The 19,507-nt window shown below is 32.7% G+C and overlaps 2 protein-coding genes across 2 annotated transcripts; one reads left to right on the top strand and one right to left on the bottom strand.

The window, feature by feature from the left end:
* Nucleotides 1–10,197: 10,197 nt before the first annotated feature.
* BDR25DRAFT_352450 (uncharacterized protein) lies at nucleotides 10,198–11,109 on the top strand (the record flags this gene model as incomplete). The annotated part of the gene is made up of 7 exons (XM_033695011.1): nucleotides 10,198–10,215; nucleotides 10,286–10,450; nucleotides 10,502–10,519; nucleotides 10,579–10,596; nucleotides 10,627–10,715; nucleotides 10,759–10,977; nucleotides 11,040–11,109. 7 exons carry the CDS (start codon nucleotides 10,198–10,200, stop codon nucleotides 11,107–11,109), a joined length of 597 nt encoding a protein of 198 aa, XP_033550838.1.
* A 120-nt stretch (nucleotides 11,110–11,229) lies between these two features.
* BDR25DRAFT_341212 (kinetochore protein nuf2) lies at nucleotides 11,230–12,978 on the bottom strand. The gene is made up of 4 exons (XM_033693586.1): nucleotides 12,824–12,978; nucleotides 12,505–12,768; nucleotides 11,507–12,421; nucleotides 11,230–11,430 (listed from the first exon to the last, which is right to left on the bottom strand). Exons 1-4 carry the CDS (start codon nucleotides 12,917–12,919, stop codon nucleotides 11,317–11,319), a joined length of 1,389 nt encoding a protein of 462 aa, XP_033550837.1. The 5' UTR covers nucleotides 12,920–12,978; the 3' UTR covers nucleotides 11,230–11,316.
* Between the last annotated feature and the right edge of the window lie 6,529 nt (nucleotides 12,979–19,507).

Raw genomic sequence — 19,507 nt, 5'->3', positions numbered from 1 at the left:
ACTAGGCAGAATAGCTTCTAATAGCATAGTTAGCTATTAATAATATAAAATTAGCTATAATAAAAGAAACACTATATAAAGCTAATTTTAGATATAACTTTTACTTTATGCTATAAGAAAATTAACTTATAAACTTATAGAAATTAATAGACTAGCTAACAGACTTATAACATATACATAAAAAATTAGTAATAGAAGCTAGATCTAGCAAAGAAATAATAAAAAAATACATAAATAAATTATAATAACTAGGACTAAAAATTTATTTAGAAGACTATATATATTTTAACACTAAGAACCTTAAGATACCTAGACCTTTAAGAAAGTTAGCAGAAAAAAAAATAAGACTATATAAAGTCCTTTAAACCTAATAAGACAACTGTAAACTTAAGCTTCCCTTACACATAAAAATACACCTATAGTTCTATGTCTCTAGATTAGAAAAAGCACTTAAAGAAATTCTTTTATCTATATAAAAATAAAAGAATAAAGAAATAGAATTGTTAGATTTGCGCACCTACTGTTAAGACAGGAGGAACGCTTGACGAAAGCTGCTACATAGTACGAGCAATAAGCTCGAACAGTATGTTGCTGCAAATTGCAGCATTTTGCAGCATTTTGCAGCATGTTGCAGCAGTTTGCAGCAAATTGCAGCATGTTGCAGCAGTTTGCAGCAAATTGCAGCAAATTGCAGCATGTTGCAGCAAATTGCAGCAAATTGCAGCAAATTGCAGCATGTTGCAGCAGTTTGCAGCAAATTGCAGAAAATTGCAGCATTTTGCAAGCTGGTCGCGCATAGGGCAAGTGCGCGAGGGACTCGGATCGGCAAAACAAAAAGCCGAGCAACACGAGTAGAGCAGAAAAAGAATTAATAAATGAGGACAATCAACACAATCAATCAATCATCCCATACATCATATCCAAACCCATCATTCATCTCAGGAAGCCTAGAAACAGTGCTTTAATCTGACAAGAATATAAAGTTAAATATATTATTAGTAATTAAAAAAACTAAAAAGAATTTTTAGTAAAATAGAAAAAGTAGCTTACTAGTAAAAACATATAAAAACTAGCTAAGAATTTGCAGAACGCGCAGCTATTAGTATAAAAGTACCTTTAAGCTTATCTAAAAGAAACTAGCTAAGTAATAAAGCACTTATATTAAAAGAAATAGCTATGTTATTACTAGATAGCAGTAGCCTTTAGAGACAAGTCTTAGCTAATAAGAGCTGTAAAGAAGAACAGCTTTTTACTTTAGCCTTAAAAGCTTCTATCTTGTCTAAGAAAAAAAAGTCTTTTTTTAAGTACTTTATGTAATAAGCTTCTAGTAGATCTAGTAATTTTTAGATATAATCCTATCTAAAACGCTCTTTATTCTTTACTTCTAGCATTTTCTTTTGTAAACAGAGTTGCTTTTAGTCTTAAGCTAACTATTTATCTAATAGCGCGCAGTTTTAGGCCTATAAAGCTTTAGCCTTTTAAAAGAGTGTTTTTTTTTCTTCTTTAAGCAGTTTTATATAGCATTAGAAATAAAGGTGTTGCACTTACTATGCTTTTTTATACACTTAACACATTTATCTAAGGACAAAGTTAATACATAAGATAACCCTAAAGATTAGTAAGCGCTGCAGGGCCTTATTTTTATTTAGTAAAAAAGATTAAAATAAAGAGTAATATAAAAATAATAAAATAAATAAGACTAGTAAGCTATTTAGTTTAAAAAAGATAGATATTAAGGATGCCTTTTAGCAGGTAAGCGCTTACTTTATAAATAAACTTTTACTAACATAGTTGTGTAAGCAGAGCGGCAAGGACGCTGCTAGAGAGGAGGGGCAGCGTGTTACAGTCTATGGCTGGACTAGCGTAACTCCACCGGCAGTGCTCCACAATCTAGCTGGATTAGGACAGGACTTGCTTATGAACTAGTTAGAGGGCACAGGGGCAGCACAGCTGCCCGCGGTAACAGAGGAATGCGTGGTCTAATAGGAAGACAGGCTACAAGTCTAGGGAGCCTAAGAGAGCTTATAGGAGCTTTTCTTAGCAGACTCCTATAAGCTCCTACTAGCTCCCCTTAGCGCCCCTAGCACATGTATATAGCTCCTACATTAAACAACCTTTAGAAGGTGTGTTTAATATTTAGTTTATTCTTTACATAGACTAAGTAGCATTTAGCTTTTTAAAAAGCTATAATACTATTTATATATCTTACACTATATATACCTCTAATTCTGTCTAATAGAACTGTTTAACCTTAGCCTTTCTACTGCTGCATAAAGGGCAAACTATAATCTAGTCACTCTATCCCTCTCTAATAAGCCTATTAGCCTGTACGTAGAACTGTACACCCTACCGGTTGGCCCCTACCCTCTGTCCTACTTCCCCCTAGGAATATCATAAGACCCGAGTGCCTCCACGAAGCAAGGATTGTAACATCCTTCTATAAACGCTTTACAAATATCTATCTTTTTTTAACTATGCCTTATTAGTTTTTCTGTTAATCTGCTTACGCGCGCTGCTTCCGCGCTACTACTTACCTTAATCCTCTTTACTATATAAAAATGCAACTATCTAGTCCTTATTACTATTTAGAGTCCTTCTATGTTTTAACCTTGTTATTAGATAAGTGTGTAGAATGTGTCTAAAAAGGGAGTTATTATAACACCTTTGTTTCTAACATAGCATAGAATTGTTTAGAGAAGAAGTAGAAACAGCTTTTTCTAAAAATAAAAAATGCCTATGTTTAATAGAAGTAAAAAAAAGAGTTAATAAAAGTAAAGTAAAAGTATCTTCTTATAGAAATAAGAAAAGTGTCTAAAAAGCTGTGCAGACTTTAGAGGCAGAAGTTAAGAATCTAGAAACAGTTAGACCTTTTAAAGAATTAAAAAGTAAAGTATTTAAAAGAAGACTTTTTGTTACTAAATAAGATTAAAGTGCTTAAGGTAGAAGCTTATAGTCTTTCTCCTTCTTAGCCTGTGTTGCAGAGCTGTGGTCTTTCTACATTACAGCTACTCTATAATATAACAGCTTTTTCTGCTGCTAATAATAGTGTTTTCTAGTCTAGAGAACTTTCTCTAGGCTAGTTTTAGTTAGAAGGGATGCCTAATAATCTTAGAGAAGCTAGAGGGCATTTGTTAGGTTCTTAATAGGCTTTTATATACTTTTACTAGTAAGCTATTCTTTCTCTTTTACTAGAAACTCTTTCTCTCTCTAAGCATGAAGTATTTATTTAACTTTATACTTAACTTCTATGTCTCTTTAGCTAGTTATAAAAAGGGGTATTTTCTTTAACACTTTCTTAAGCTTTAAGATATAAAACTATAGATATATGCGCATTTCTTTTAGTAGCTTAAGTTTACAGTTGTCCTGTTATTTTTATAGTACCTTATATAGACTAGTGTGCTTTTCTACAAGCTTACAAGAAGGTCTAGAGGTACAGAGATTCTTAGTTTTAAAGTAGATGCAATCTCTAGGTTAAATTTATAGGCTTGCTTATTAAGTTTTATTTACATTTTATTCTATTACTTTTTAACTAGCTTAGGCTTTAATTGCTAACTTTTAATGTAGTTCTAGTAAGTATAAAAGGCAGGTAGTAGTTTTTAGCAGGTTAGTTAGCTAGTTTCTATAGAGCAAGTAGTAGAGGTAATAACTAAAATTAGCCTTTTAAAGTATTTCTTTTATTATAGCTAATTCTACTATGTTAATTGCTAATTGTGCTATGAAAAGCTATTCTGCCTAATTAGTTTAGTTATAAGATATGTATTTTCTTAAGTATTTTTCTACTTTAGCATTTACCTTTTTAGTCTGTCTATTTATTTGTAGGTGATACGCTGTAGATAGTCTGTGTTCTATTCCTAAATGTTTTATAGCAGCTTCTTAGAATTTGCTTATAAATAGTTTGTCTTTATTAGATATAACAATCTATAGGTAACTATAGACTAAGAACACATTTTATTTAAGTTTATATAAAAATTCCTTAGCTATTATACTTTTTTTAGAGGGCTAAGTATATAGAAATTTTGTAGTTTTGTCTAGAGCAACTATTATTATGTTATAGAGTCTTTTTATTCCTAGTTTACAAGACAGTAGTAGTCTAGTAATAAAATCTATTATTATTATTATTTATAGTTATTTAGGATTTTTAATTAGTTATAAGTAACTATATGTTTTATGTTGCCTTAGGTTATTTTTATTACATATGTTGCATTCTTAGAGGATTTCTATGCATAGCTGCTTTAGTTTTAGTATGTTCCTAGAAATTATAGCTTTAATCTTCTTCTAGAGTATTCTAATCCCTAGATATCTAAACATAGAGGCTGAATAATACTCTCTAACAAGGTTTTTCTATCCTTGCTTTACTATTATAAGGGAGCAGATTATCTCTTCTAGATTTAGTCTATTATAGACTAATTCTTTATTTATTTTTTTAAATATTATAAATTACTTTATGCCTTCTTTTTCTTTTTTAAAGTAATTAGCCTGCTAGCTTAAAGCGTCTACTTATTAGTTATTAGCGCCTGCTACATGTTTTATTATAAAATTAAACTAGGCTAACTCTATAGCCTATTATATGTGCATTAGTAACAACTTCTTTATAGTAAGAAAGGTAACTAGGTTAGTGTTGTCTATAAAAATAATAAATTATTAGCTAGTTTTTTGCAACTTTGTTTTCTATGCTCTTAATGTGTTTACTATAGCCTTAAGTTCTTTATCTAGAATACTATATTTTTGTTTAGAAAAGGAGAACTTTATAGAGTAGTACACTACTAGATGCTATTGTCTGTTCTTTTGTTTTTAAAGGAATACTGCTCCCTTAACTCTTAACAACGCGTCTGTGTATAGTTTAGTTTTAAGGCGTGGGTTGTACATTTGTACTACTAGTTTGCTAGCCATAGCTGTTCTAAGTTCTTAAAAGGCTTCTTTATCTAGAGGGTCTAAACAAATTTTAGAAACAGTTCTTTCTTTGCTATAGCATTAGTAAGTAGTAACACAATTTTAGAGTAGTCTTTTATTATGCGTTGTACATATCCTATTAGGCTAAGAAAGTCTCTAACTTCTTTTACATATGTAGGTGTTAGCTATTCTACTACTTTTTTTACTTTTATAGAATTTATTTTTACTTCCTCTTTATTAATAATAAATCTAAAGTATTTAGTTTCTTACACATTAAATTTATATTTTAAAAGTAATAAATAGAGTCTATATTTTTGCAACTAGTCTAACACTAGTTTTACTTTTGCTACATAGTCTAGTTTATTGTGCTTAGTGTAGATAAAGACATTGTCAAGGTATACTAATACAAAAATATCTAGGTATAGATTAAGCGCAGTGTTAATTACCCTTTAGAAGATGGCTAGAGCGTTAGTTAATCTAAACAGCATAATAAGAAGCTTATATAAGCTGCTTAGAGTTTAAAAGGCTGTTATCTATTTATAACTTTCTTTAATTCTTATTTTATTAAACTTATCTTATATGCTAAACTTTGTAAAGTGTTTAGTTCCTTTTAACTAGTTTATAATGTCCTATATAATAAGAAGCAGAAACTAATTCTAAACACTGTTCTTATTAAAAGTTTAGTAGTCTTAACAGACTCTAATTTTCTCTCTTTTCTTTTTTATAAATACTACTGCTAAAGCTATTAGGCTATTACTTTCTTAGATATAGCCTTATGCTAACATTTTGTCTATGTATTCTTGTAGTGCCTTCTTTTAGACCTTTGTTAATAGTCTTAGCTTGTAAGCTTTTAGTCTAGATTAGGTATTTCTAACTTAAAAAAATAATAATTAGGCCTTATTTATTAAGCTTTATATAAATAATATAATTACTATACTTACAAAACAATTTAAAATATTAGACTATATAAAAATAAACACCTTAATTACTAACAGCACTTTTAAAGTTATAGTGTATAACTTAATAAAGTATAAAAGTTAGATTATTAACTTCTGCCTTATATAAAAAGTAAAAAGCAAAATAACTTAACTATATAAGAAATTCTACCTAGTGTTTACTAGCTACTTAGATAAAAAAAAATCTTACTTAATTACTAACTATTTAAAGAATAAGCTAAAGACTACTTTTAGCTATAAAAGTAAGCCTAAAAGCTATGTATAAAAAGCATTTTAAACTATGTAATATTATATAAGTATATATTTAATTAATAAATAAGCTTCTACACACGCTGTACATAAAACTACTAAAAAATGCGCTAGAACCTTTTACTAAATAGAATCTTTTAGGTTGTACAACTTTTATATAGAGCTGTAGAATTAAGCCTATATTAGTTTAAAACATACTATAACTACTATAAAAAAAGCTACACATGCACATCTTTTTATATAACCCCTGCTTTTTAATTATAGATAAAAAAAAAGCACACCTTTAGTATAACTAGCTTACAGATAGATAATACTTTAAGTATTATAATAAAGAACTTTGCATAGAAAAAGAAAAATAAACTATAGAAAGTAAATCTCTATATAAAAAGTAAAACTATGCTGTCTAAAAACTAGCTTATTAAATTTAATAATAAAAAAATTTAGCTTACATAAAATAAAGTTACCTTTACTTAAAAAAGTTAAGTAAAAAACTTTTATATAATTAATGCTATAGTAAAGAATGCTGCACACTAGTATGTTATATAAAGGGCTAGAGAAGCATATATTACTTTAGTGTGTTAACTAAAGGCAGCATTTAATTTCTTAGTTACAGCTTAAACTATAGACCCTTTATATAAAGACATTAAAGCCTCTAATATACGCATCTAGTAGTAGGTAAATAATAGTAGTAGAGGACTTACTTTTATACTACTATAACTAGACTATATAAAGCTGTTTATTTTTATAAATAAATTATTAACTAATAATAAAAACTTTAGCTTATAGCTAAAAATTTTAATTATATTAAGTAATAAGAACTATATAAAATAAAGTAACTACTTTAAAATACTAAGTAACATTATACACTAGAATTCTACTAAGTGTAAAAGAGTAACTAAAAGTGTTCTTACTAGTAAACTATATAAAATAGTTAAAAAGTTTAATAATATAATTACTTTTAGTATAACTTTATAGTAAATTATATAAACACTTAAACTACTACTAATCTTAGTAGTAATGTATACAAATTTAAAGTTTTTATATAATTACTTTATTAAGCTAGGCACTACCAGTAAAAAATAACTTATAATTAATATTATATTACTCTATAAATTATATAAGAAAAGGGAGATTATAAAAATTATGTAAATTAATAGTAAAAATAACTTTATAAATGTATGTATAAAAAACACTAAATTAGGCCTTTTAACTATTAGTCTTAACTAACTACCTTTTTGTCTAAATAAAATCATTTATAGACTAGCTAGATTCTATGCGCAAAGATGCTTTAGACTAACTAGACTAATAATAGCTTTATATAAAGCTTATTTTTTTAATTTTTTTATTACACACACATTTTTTTTACTTTTATATAAGATTAGAAGAGAAGAATATATAAAAAAAAAAAATTTTATTTAGCTAGTATATAAAAAAAAAACTACTAGTCCTCTTCTCTAAAACATACTACCTCTTACGTGTAGTAGTCACAGTGTAGGCTACAGCTCTACTATACACATAAGGTGCAAGCATTAGCCTAGAAGTTAGCTAGCATGTAACACTTAATAAAAAAAAGCACTAGTAGTGCTACTATAATAATAAAAACATAAAGTTACTAAAACTTAACTATAACTTTAAACTAAAACTATATAAAAGTACTTTTTATACTGCATAACCTTAGCTGCCTATAGCTGCAAGTTAGTGCTAGTAGGTAAAATAATATTAATATTATATAATAGTAAAGCTATTACATATTACTTCTTAGCCTATTTACATTAGCCTTTAGTATAAAGAAGAAGTAAAAAAGTTAAAAAATTTATATATTTATTTAAAGACACTATATAAACTACTAATTAGTAGTAAAACTAGTTAAAAAAGTAACATAGATGTACCCTAGGCTATTAGACTGCATAAGGACGTTAAAGACCCCGGTGCTAACAGCGTTAAAGGAGAAGAAAAAAGGCTAGAGAGACATTATGTGTGTTTGTGTGTGTAGAAGAACCTATTACTGTTAGCACTATATAAAAAAAAGCTAAGAGATTATATAGTAAAGTTTATAAAATTAAAGCTAAAAAAAGATAAAAAGAGAGAGAAAAAAAACCTTATTATATACACCTCTCTACACACTTTTCTACGCAAAGATCCTACACTATCCTGTTACAGAATCCTGCATAAAATAGCCTATACACTGCTAAATATTTATAAAATAAGTGTATAAAGCTAAATAATAATAGCTTAAATACTTTATATTATTTATAAAGCTATTTATAAAGTATAACTAGCTTACTTTAATATATAGCATTACTAGGACAAGTTATAAAAAATAAGGTAAAGTATAGGCAGAACATAATTAAATAGACCTGCATAGACAGAAGAAAGGTAACTAGTACAGAAGGTAACTTTTTAGACAAAAATAAAAAGTTGCTAGTGTTTGTACACAGCAGCAGTGTTAACGTACTTCACAGGCGAGTTGCTCACACACCTGAGTTGCTTACTTTTGCTAAAACCCTACTAAACTACCCTTTCTACACTAATGCATTCCCCACAACACTACTTAGACGCGCTAAAAGAATGTTAGATACAGCTTGCGCTCTAAGCTTTTAAATAAGACATAAAACTCTTAAAGAAATGTGCTGTAGCTATGTGTAGGGTCTTGTAAAAGATAATAAATAACTATAGCGCTAGACAACTTTTATAAGCTAATTCTATAGCTAAATTACAGAGGCTAAGCAATAAAAAGAAGTAGGTAATTATTAAGACTATACTTAAGCTATATGCGCAAGGAATTTCCCCTTAGATAGCATTTATAGCTAATATAGCTAATTCTTTGCGCGCTAAGCGTAATCTAGGCTATATTTGCATAAACTAGCCTAGTATGTTTGTAAAGTGTTATTTAAAGCTTAAAGTAAAGTTTTAAGCGCAAGTATAGTTAAGAGATATTTAGCTAATTATAAACCTTATCTTACTAAAGTTATACGTGTTATTATCCTAGATGCTATACTTAGCTTTAATATTCTCTACAAGGCTAAACTTGCCTTAAATTACCCTAGGACTCTTATAAAAAGCTCTCTTATAGTTATACTTACACTTAAATGTTACTTTAAGCTCTAAATAACGCTTTATAAACATACTAGGCTAGTTTATGCAAACATAGCCTAGATTACGCTTAGCGCGCAAAGAATTAGCTATATTAGCTATAAATGCTATCTAAGGGGAAATTCCTTACGCATATAGCTTAAGTATAGTCTTAATAATCACCTGCTTCTTTTTATTGCCTAGCCTTTATAATTTAGCTGTAGAATTAGCTTGTAAAGGTTATCTAGCGCTATAGTTATTTATTATCTTTTATAAGACCTTATATATAGCTATAGCACATTTCTTTAAGAGTTTTATGTCTTGTTTAAAAGCTTAAAGTATAAGCTGTATCTAACATTCTTTTAGCGCGTCTAAGTAGTGTTGTAGGGAATGCATTAGTGTAGGAAAGGTAGTTTAGTGGGGTCTTGGCAAAAGTAAGCAACTTAGGTGTGTGAGCAACTCGCCTGTGAAGTACGTTATAGTCTAAATACTAGTTATTGCGCATAAAAAGGATTACATAGTTATGTTACATAATGCTTGTGTGTAAGCCTTTGTGCGTGAATATCTAGATATTCCCCTTTCTTTTGTATAGAGGAAAAGACAGAGCAATAGAACTAGAAACATGTTGCCCCCACACTATCTACTTTGTACGCTGTGCACACTGTACACTACTCTTACTCTTGCTACTTAAGTGCTTATACTATAAGCAGCTAGCTAAAAGAGCCTATTTAACACTTAGAAAAGTTATGTAGTATGTTAGTTATTTATTATTTTTTAAAAGACTTTATAAATAGCTGTAATATGTTACTTAAAAAGTATTATATTTTATTTAAAAGCTTAAAATATAAGCTATATCTAACATTCTTTAAACATATCTAAGTAGTGTTATTAGAAATATATTAGTAGTAAAAGTAAGTAACTTACGTGTGTGAGCAACTTGCCTGTGGTGGACGTTACATAGTCTTAGAGTTTGGAATAGACGGGCGACCGCAACTAGTGCTTGAAATGGTAGGTGGATAGGCTCTCATGTATGAGGCTTGGTGGAGGAGTAAGGCAAACTAGAGTCTAGTTGGCAGTGGCGAGTGAGCTTATATAAAGTTCTCTATCAAATCTTCCAGTCCAAATCTAGAGCAATTCACCGAGACTGGTTCTTAGCGCTTCACGGCGAAGTGGTATCTCCTAAAAGTCATCTATTCGCTATCAAATTTCATTGTAGTTGTAGCCTCGTTTTAGCCTTGCAAGGGGCATGCATTATGAGAGAAATCATATATTATGGACCAAGGGTCCATGGAGCAATATGATTAACATAGAATTGTGGCACGCCAAACCCATAGTTAATTAGGCAACTCATCGTAGAGAGCTCTCAGGCTCATAATACTACTAACAGACTATCCCATTAATGTGCAAACAGGATATTAGGGGTCCTAATGTCATCAAATCCGTCCTGTGCCCACAGTAGACCTCTTCCCCAATCACCCAAACCATCCAGAATGTGCTTCGGATGCGTCCCAGCCTAATTGAACCTGACCTATTAGTTGCTGAAGCTCAGTCAGAGCAGGAGCCTGATTAGAGACGCGCTCAGTGAGTGAAGGAGTAGAAAACTCACCTTCCAAATATGTTTGAGGCGCCTAGGGGGCGGAGGAGTGAATGGCTACCGATATAGGGCTGTTTGGAAGCTCTACTGTGAACTAGTAGTTAGTACCTCGCCACTGATGGCTCCTTGTACACCCGTGCGCTATTCAGGAGACTTTCTATTGCTCGCCAGTCGGTTCAGTGGGGTCCCAAAGACCTCATCCTCATCCTCAGAGCTGTAGGATTATAGATTAGGCTAAAAGTATTAGGAGCAATGGGATCATGGGCTCTAGTCCCTAGCGGCCCCATGAGGGAAGTGAGGTGGCTATTGCGTTTATATTCAGACCTAGCTAGAGCGGTGACGGCATAGACACGGAGGTGATTGATGGAGAGCGTTCAAAACACAGCTGCTAGCTGGGCCTACCTCTCCTAGTGCCAAGACATAAGCCACTTGGCCATCTAGGCATTCGTTGAAAAAAGCAACCAAAACGCCATTTACCACACTCACAATCATGCTACACCAAAGTCTGGGTATCAATCTCGGAAACAAATCCCAACCCGAGCCCGATTCCCAAGTCTAAATACTCTGTTCCATCTCTGTAATATACAGCTTAATATGACTCTCCATCTTGATATACTCATCATGCGCAGCATGGACTTCGTTTTCGATATTATCCTTGAGCTCAGCCATCTGCTTCCCGTTAGCTTTTCATCCTTCCATGCATGCACAGACTCAAATGCCAGCGAAGAATCCAGGTTAAGCATACCTTCTTTTCCGTTTGCTCAATTCTAACACGCCGTCTCTCCATCTCTCGGCCTTTCTCAGCCCTCTCCTCTGCCAACTTAGCATGAGTCTCGCGCAGCTCTTCCATGCGCCTCTTTGCCCGATCTGCCTCTTCGTCGGCTTTGTTGCGGAGTTTTTCAGTCCGGGCATTCACATTGCCAAGCTGTTTCTGGAGCAGTCGTTCCTGGCGTTCGACATCACGGACGTTGTTGCTGCGTTCTGAAAGCGCATCTTTGTGTCTTATTGCTTTTGCCAATTCCTCCTCTTCTTTCGATAGATCGGCTTGGACATCTGTAAGGAGACGGGTGCAGGCTGTGACATCAGCCGCCACAACTGTGAAGGAGTCTGTTGAAGTCTGCAGGGCTCGGGCCCGGCGATCTAAAGAGTCGATTTGCATCTTGTCCCCCATAAGCCTGTCGTTCAAATCACGCAGAGACTCTTCGAGTGCGGTAGGAGACTGTTGCGTGTACGGCTTCAACTTCGTGACATCTCTTTGCACAATCTCCTTCTGTTCCACTTTCTGCTGCAATAGCGCCTTTAGTCTATTTTGCTCTTCCCTCGCGCGCTCTAACTTCTCTGCCACAGCCTCTTGGCCCTTCTTCAGCTCCAGCAATCGGTTCTTCAACTCATTGTTGCGCTTCTCTTTCTCCTGCATGAGTCGCTGAGTTGCGAGACGATTGCGCTCGAGCCCGGCGAGCTGCATCTCCTTGGCCTGGTTATCGTGGTAGAGTTGTTCGATTCGTAGTTTCGTGCGTTCGGCTTTGTTGAAGTGCTCGTCGATGGCGGACGTTTGTGATTCGCGGAAGCGGATGAAGTTAATCATGTAGGAGAATATTTTAACAAGACGCTGGTGGGTGGGCTTGTAGAGATCTTGGAAGGTGAAGTCATGGATGCCGCACTAAGCACTGTTAGCAAATATTGTCTAACACATCTTCAGGATGAACGAGGATGAAAGGAAAGAAGGAAAGGATAGATCCTTACCTCCCGAAGTAGTCTCCTCATGACCACAAAGAAGCCCATAAGATCCCTCGTATCATTCGTAAAAATACGATCTGCATCCGGCCCACAGATGTCTTCCGAAGCAGCCTTCATCGCCGGCGCAACAGATTCACGCGACGTGTTCAACAGGATCTCGGCCAGCCATTCAAATATCTTCTGGATCTGCTGGGGATTCGGCTTCTGAAGATCTGCGACGGTCATGTGGATGCCAATGTCGGTGATGCAGCCAGCTATTTCGGAGTCGGGCTATGAATGGGTCAGTCAGAAGGGTTGTTTGGAGGGAATAGGGCCATGTGCGTACTAGCGTCATGAAGGCGTCACTCTCGTCCTGCTGGCGACCGCGCGGGTTTGAGGAGGCAGCACGCGGCGCGGCGCTCATGCGCGGATTGAAAGACATGCCGGCGGTGCTATATGGATGTAGAGAGTTTAGGGGGGGTGCAGAGGGTCGTTGGTGAGTCGCGATGGATGGTGCGGGTCCTTGTTTATCTTACCGAGGAACCAAAACAAGTCGTTGCTCTGTGCGCACAGACCATATGAACGCCGCAGGGTGATGCGAACATTTGATGTGGTGCATGGCAACGGGAATCGTAATAGAGATGAATTTATACTTCCGTCGACGCTTGGCCACTGTGTAGTCGTATCTAAGGTAGAAATACTATCTTGCATGCCAGCAGGCACCAAGCCCCTTTAACTAGCTAAACCTTTCAAATAACGTACCTCACAGGTGTGCTAGTGTCAGATTGAAGCACTGTTTCTGGGCTTCCTGAGATGAATGATGGGTTTGGATATGATGTATGGGATGATTAATTAATTGTATTAATTGTCCTTATTTATTAATCCTTTTTCTGCTCTACTTGTGTTGCTCAGCTTTTTGTTTTGCTGATCTGAGTCCCTCGCGCACTTGCCCTATGCGCGACTAGCCTGCAAAATGCTGCAATTTGCAGCAACATACTGTTTAAGCTTATTGCTTGTACTATGTAGCAGCTTTTGTCAAGCGTTCCTCCTGTCTTAACAGTAGGTGCGCAAATCTGACACACCCCCTCAGCTTGGACATGCTTTAAGCTGGTTCCTGATTGCGCAACCTTAGTATGCTTCCAGGGCTTCCATTCTTGCTTTAATCTCTTCCATATCCGCTTCCTGACTGACTATCCTCTCCCTGACGTTAACTAGCCAAATTTGCTGAAGAAAGCTTGGCTATTTGCTAACTAGAAGCGCTTTAGTAAGTCTGTCTGCAAGCATCTTGCTAGAGGGGACATAGACAACCTTAATCATTTGTCAAGAGACTTCCTGTTAGAGCTAGTGGTTATAGATGTTGACATGTTAGAGCTTAGTTTAAAGTTAAGATATCTCTTTGTTTACTAGTTAGATTATCTGCTTGTTGTTGCACTAGATTATAATAGTTAAATTAGGTAGCTTAACCTATAGTTTAACATACTATAACAGTTTATAAATGAATGCATAAGCGGAGCTTGTTTTAAGTCACTTATTAAACTCTTTCTAGAGAAGAAGACTGCATTAGAAGAAGCCTATAGAAGAAGACTATAAGCAGAGCAGACAATAAAAAGTAGTCTACAGACTAAAACCTATAAACTATATTCCTATAAATTCTACACAAAGACCTATATACCTATAAATGCTATGTAAGAGAACACCTCTTAGTAGGTCTGTCTACACAAGTACTTATTAGCAAAGTTAAAGTACTAGCTAAAATCCTAAGTAATGCAAATAACAAGCTGCACATCTTAAGCCTAGATAGTAATGCGCTTGCTATAGATAGCAGCTAGCTAAGTGCTTATAAATTAATAAGTCTAATACCTTATCTAATACTAATACATTAGCACTTACATTTTATTAAAGTTATAATAAAGGACTTAGTAGTTATTTATAATGCACAAAGTGCCTACTTACTCTAGCAGAGAGGTTTATTATATTAACATGTACACATGCTAGTAGTTACTCTTTAGTAGTAGTTAACTTAGAAAAGTTTAGTAAAAGGCTAGAATTAAAGTTATTTACATTTTTCTAAAGTAGAATAAATTCCTTCTTATGTTTATATTTAAGTAAATTAGTAGCGCACTCCTTGCAAGTACTTTATTAATTTAATCCTATGTTAAACTACTTTTAATTATAGGTAGTGCATGTATCTAACTTAATATTAAGTAGACCCTTATAGAAGTTGTTAATATAGCCTTTATTAACTTCTAGTATAGCCTAGTCTTTAAGGAATTTAACATTATTAAAATTTATAAGTACAGGCGCAGATAGAAAATTATACACACAGCGCTTAGCGTTTAAAAAGATATTTATGTTAATGTCCTTATCTAAACTATTACTAAGGTTGTTTTTATTTATACCTGCTCTCTGTAACTAAGAGGGTGTAGACTAAAACCTTTTCTATGTTAACAGTAGCTTCTAAGTACATTATGTACTTAAACTAATTAAAGTAAATAGCACAAGTAGTATATTAGAGAGGTTGCTTAATAGGCTAAAGATTTTATATTAAGGAGATTATTAAGGCGTCTGTTGTGTAAAAATGTTATAAAAAAGGGAGCTTAATAGGCTAAAGTTTATAAAAGGCAATACATGTGCTAGTTTTTTATTTATAGTATAAATATTAACTTTACTTTTTAATTAGTAACACTTTTAACATAAAGTCTTTTACTTGTTATTTTCTTTAAACATGTTATTTGCCTAGTCTAATAGCGTAGAACAATAACAACATAGGGGTACTAGAGGAGACAACAGCAGGATATAGGGTTGTAGTCTGTTATTTGTGACATATGTGATATTAGTAAGAGCGCGCCTCTTAGCTAGCAGTAGAGGTATAGGGCTGCCCTAGGTAGGGCGCTTCCTTGCCTAAATTTGTGTATTGTAGGGCGCACATTAAACTTTTTATTAGAGAAACGTCCTGTCTCTCTGTAGATCTATAGGGTGATAATAATTATTGCAGAGTAGGGGAGGTTTATTAGCGTTAAATAGCAGAGGTACTATGTTATAGGTTGTAGCAGGAGGTATTAGACAGGTATTAGACAACACGCGCAGCAAGGTTTTAGTTTTTGCGCAGGAAATAATTATCTAAGGATCTGCTGTTTTTATGCTTACGTGAGCTTAAAAAGGCTAAAAGCAGTAATTCTTAGCTGCTAAGCCCTAACTAAAGAAAACTAAAGTCCACAGAAAGAAGCAGAGCAAGCTCCGCTAATTAAGAAGTATTCTTATAAACATAGCTTCCTTAGCAACTTAGAACAGTGTAAGTAATTCTGCTTCTGTTGTTAATGTTATAACTGTATCTTATTTATTTACTTGCTATGCAATCTATCTGCTAAATAGTTAAATAACATAGCCCTAAGAGCTCTTTTTATTTAGTGTATTGTCTATAAATAATGTATTGCTTGCTACTATAAGGTAGTCTTCTCCTTCTAATTAGAGTGCGTACGTCTGTGTCGCATGTAGGTACAGGATGACTTAATCGGCTGCATCCTAATAGTTAGATGCGGGATTTGTGAGAAACTGTGCAAGGCGTGATGTAGCAAAAGCAATATCTAGTCTTGTAGTAACTGCTGTAAAGAGCAGAGATCTAATCTTCTGCTAATATTAATTTACTTCTAATAAGGTTACAAAACTAGATTGCAGCATAAGTTTAATTCTACTTATAGGTGTAGCATGCTGCAGGTTCTTTTTATTAGCTAGCCTAGCTATCTTATTAATATATAAGGCCTGTGACAGCTAAATTATTTATTGCTGTTAATCTTTAATAATCTTAACTCCTAGAAACTATTATAGGTTCTTGCCTCTTATTAGAGTATACTTCTCTTATAACTAGTCTACTACACGCTGTGCATCTGCTTTAGAGCCTTTCTTGTACGCAACAATAAGGTTGTCTACGTAGAAGAAGACAAATATTCTAGCTTTAGTTATGCAGCAGAGTTTATGTAAGACAGCTAAAAACCTAAGGCCTTTAAAAGTTGTTATAAAATAGTGTTACTAGAGTAGAGAAGAAATTTATAAGCTATATAGTACTTTTTAAAGCTTTAATATTGTACCTAGTTTCTAATAGCCTCTTAGCATCTGCATGTAGATATTGCAGTTAATTGCTGCATGTATAAACGCGTTAGTTACATTATATTGTTTAAGCTCTAGGTTAAAGCGTGCAGATATTACTATTAGCATTTAAAATAAGCGTCCTGCTAGGGTGGCAGCATAGGTGTCTTATGTAGTAATGTTTCTCTATTAATTACTGCAGACTACTAGTTGCGTCTTATATCTTTATAATCTATAGTGCTTGTCTAGCTTGTAAGTGTACACCTACATATAATCTAGGATCTGCTGTCTAGCTGCCTTAATTAGCTTTATCTAGACCTCTGTCTAGGATTTTATTATCTAATAACTGTCTAAGTGCGTTCTTTCTGCTGCTTTAAACATCTTATGTAGAGGGTGCTCCTCTAGTTGCTTTTAAGTTAATAGCAGAGGTAGCAGCTAGCTTCTATAAGGTGTTTTTCTTTTAGATAGTATTCTTATTAATGCTACTTTATTTAGCGTCTTACTGCTATGCTTTTCTACACTTCTAGATCTTATGCTAGCTATAAAGGCTGTAGCTTATAGTACAGTCTTTAACAACTTTATTTAGCTTAGCTTTAGTGCTGCTCTAGCTATTAACTACATAAGTAATGCTGCAGGTAGCAGAGTATTTAGAGAAAATAGATAGTTATCTCTAATCTTTCTTTCTTAATAGTAGCCTAGTAGGTCTACTTTATTAAAATTTAATGTATTATCTATAGTGTTGTCTTTATAAAATAACTCTATCTCTAGCTAATAACTAAGTGTTAGAAGCTTAATTATTCTAATATATATAGTAATTTTCTTTATAGTGTTGTGTATAAGGTTATCTATTAGGTCTTTAGGCTTACTGCTAAAGATTAAGTGTTTATTAAAAATAACATTACATGTATAAATTACTTTTACTAGTAGTAGTATCTATACATAGTAGATGTTTAATAATTAGTACTTAACTAGATATCTAATCTATGCCTTTAGGTCTAGCCTCTGTAGCTTAAATTTATTCTAATATGTGTTATTAGTTATTATAAATGCTTTATAGCTATAGGCTTTTAGATGTGTAAAGCTTAGCTTTTAAATTAACATAATAACTTTATTATTTAGAGCTGCTTATGTAAAGAAGATCTTATATAGTGTCTTCTAGTTATTAGCATAGTTTAGCGTCTAATTATATAGGTATACGCTAGCTCTAGTAATGTATAGCTATACATTCTATAGTAGGTTAGCATTTAGTTGTATAGCTTATAACTTCTTCTTGTTTACACCCTTTAAGCGTTTAGCTTCTCTGTTCTAGGCTTATGTATCTAGTGCTAAAGGCTTAATAGTTATTTTATGTAATGCTAGCTAGCGTTTTACCTCTAGTTTTACTATTATAATCTTATTATTAGCTTTAATAACTTTTATAGTAATGTTATAATAGTTCTTTAAAAAGAGGATAAAGATTATAAAAGCTTTAATAATTAATTTAGCAAGCTTATTATTTTTAAAGTAAAGGTTCTACTAGAGGCTAAAATACTTATTAGTAATTAGCATTTAACTCTACTTTTTTATAATGCTTTATGCTTTATATGCATAGAAATTAATTAACAGTCTTTTACTAGGTCTGCTGTTGCTAATTTATAGTGCACAGCTAATTTATTATTATATCTTAGCTCTGCTACATAAGTTACATTAGACTGTTGTAATTTCTTTAATTTACACCCCCTTAGCTTACTATATAAGGTGTTAAAGTGTAGCTAGTCTAAGGTGTCTAAGACGCTTATGCTATAGCTTTGTAGATACCTTTTATAGACTACATTTAGTTTTTATGTTAATTATGTGTGTATAATATAAGCCCTTTTATAGTAGATAGTACTCTAACACTTATTAGCTATAGATTTTTATAAGATCTCTAATTATTATCCTATCTAGGGCTTTTAAAGCAGTTAGCTCTGCTTATGTGTCCTACTAGATTCCTTTCTGTTGCAGTAGGCAGAACAAGACTAAGTTGCACAGCAGGTCTAAGCACAGTGCAGCGTTATATAGTACAAGACTGTATGCTTAACTGTGTGTTCTATGCTTACTTTTTAGGCTTAGTGTAATTAATCTATAGCTTTAAATCTATATATAAGAGTTTTTAGACTAGATAAAGTTTTTTAGTGTTAGTAAACAATAGTTGTAGATCTAATTAGAATTATTTATAATGTAGCATGTTAAGCCTAAGTTAAGGATAAATAATTTTTTTAGTAAATATTTATTTTAGTTTAAATTAACTATAGCTAGTAATGCAGCTGCCTTAACTTTTAATACTTTCTAGCTTTTAAGTTAGTTTTCTTGTATCTTTAGTATAAGTGTATGTAAACTTTTTAGAATTAGTATCTTTAAATTATGTCTACACTGCTCTTTTAGTAGGCCTTAAATTTTTAAGTTATGCTTACGCTTTAATGCTATAAGCTTTTTAACTCTCTTATTTAGCATCTACTAGTCTAGTGCTCTGTCTAGATAGACATAGAAGCAGTCCTTTAGTGCATAGATGTGTCTGCATGTAGGACATTTAGTGCCTCTTGTTTTAGTAGGTTTTTAGCTTAAAAATAACTTTTTATTATCTTTTTAATAATATTAATATTAAGGTCTACTTTATTTTCTTAACATTATAACTTTTACACTATAGGTGTCTTTATTTATGCTCTAGGTAGTCTTTCTACTTTTAGTAAAGTATAATAAGTTATTTATTATAAAGGCAGCTTTATACTTTCTTATATATATTAGATAATTTAACATTATATGTTTTTAAAAGCGCTTTATTATTTCTTTTTAATTTATGTCTAGTGTAAACTATTTACTTTCTTAAAAAGTTGTAGACTAATAAAAGGCAACTTTATTTATAGTAGTTAAAAAGTCTTTTATAACAGCATTAAACTGCGTTGTTTTTAGAACATTTTATGTCTCTACT

Source organism: Lindgomyces ingoldianus (genome assembly GCF_010093535.1).
Source record: "Lindgomyces ingoldianus strain ATCC 200398 unplaced genomic scaffold BDR25scaffold_8, whole genome shotgun sequence".
Classification (NCBI taxonomy): domain Eukaryota; kingdom Fungi; phylum Ascomycota; class Dothideomycetes; order Pleosporales; family Lindgomycetaceae; genus Lindgomyces; species Lindgomyces ingoldianus.
Note: the sequence above shows the minus strand (reverse complement) of the source record. Positions and strands in the feature narration are given on the sequence as shown.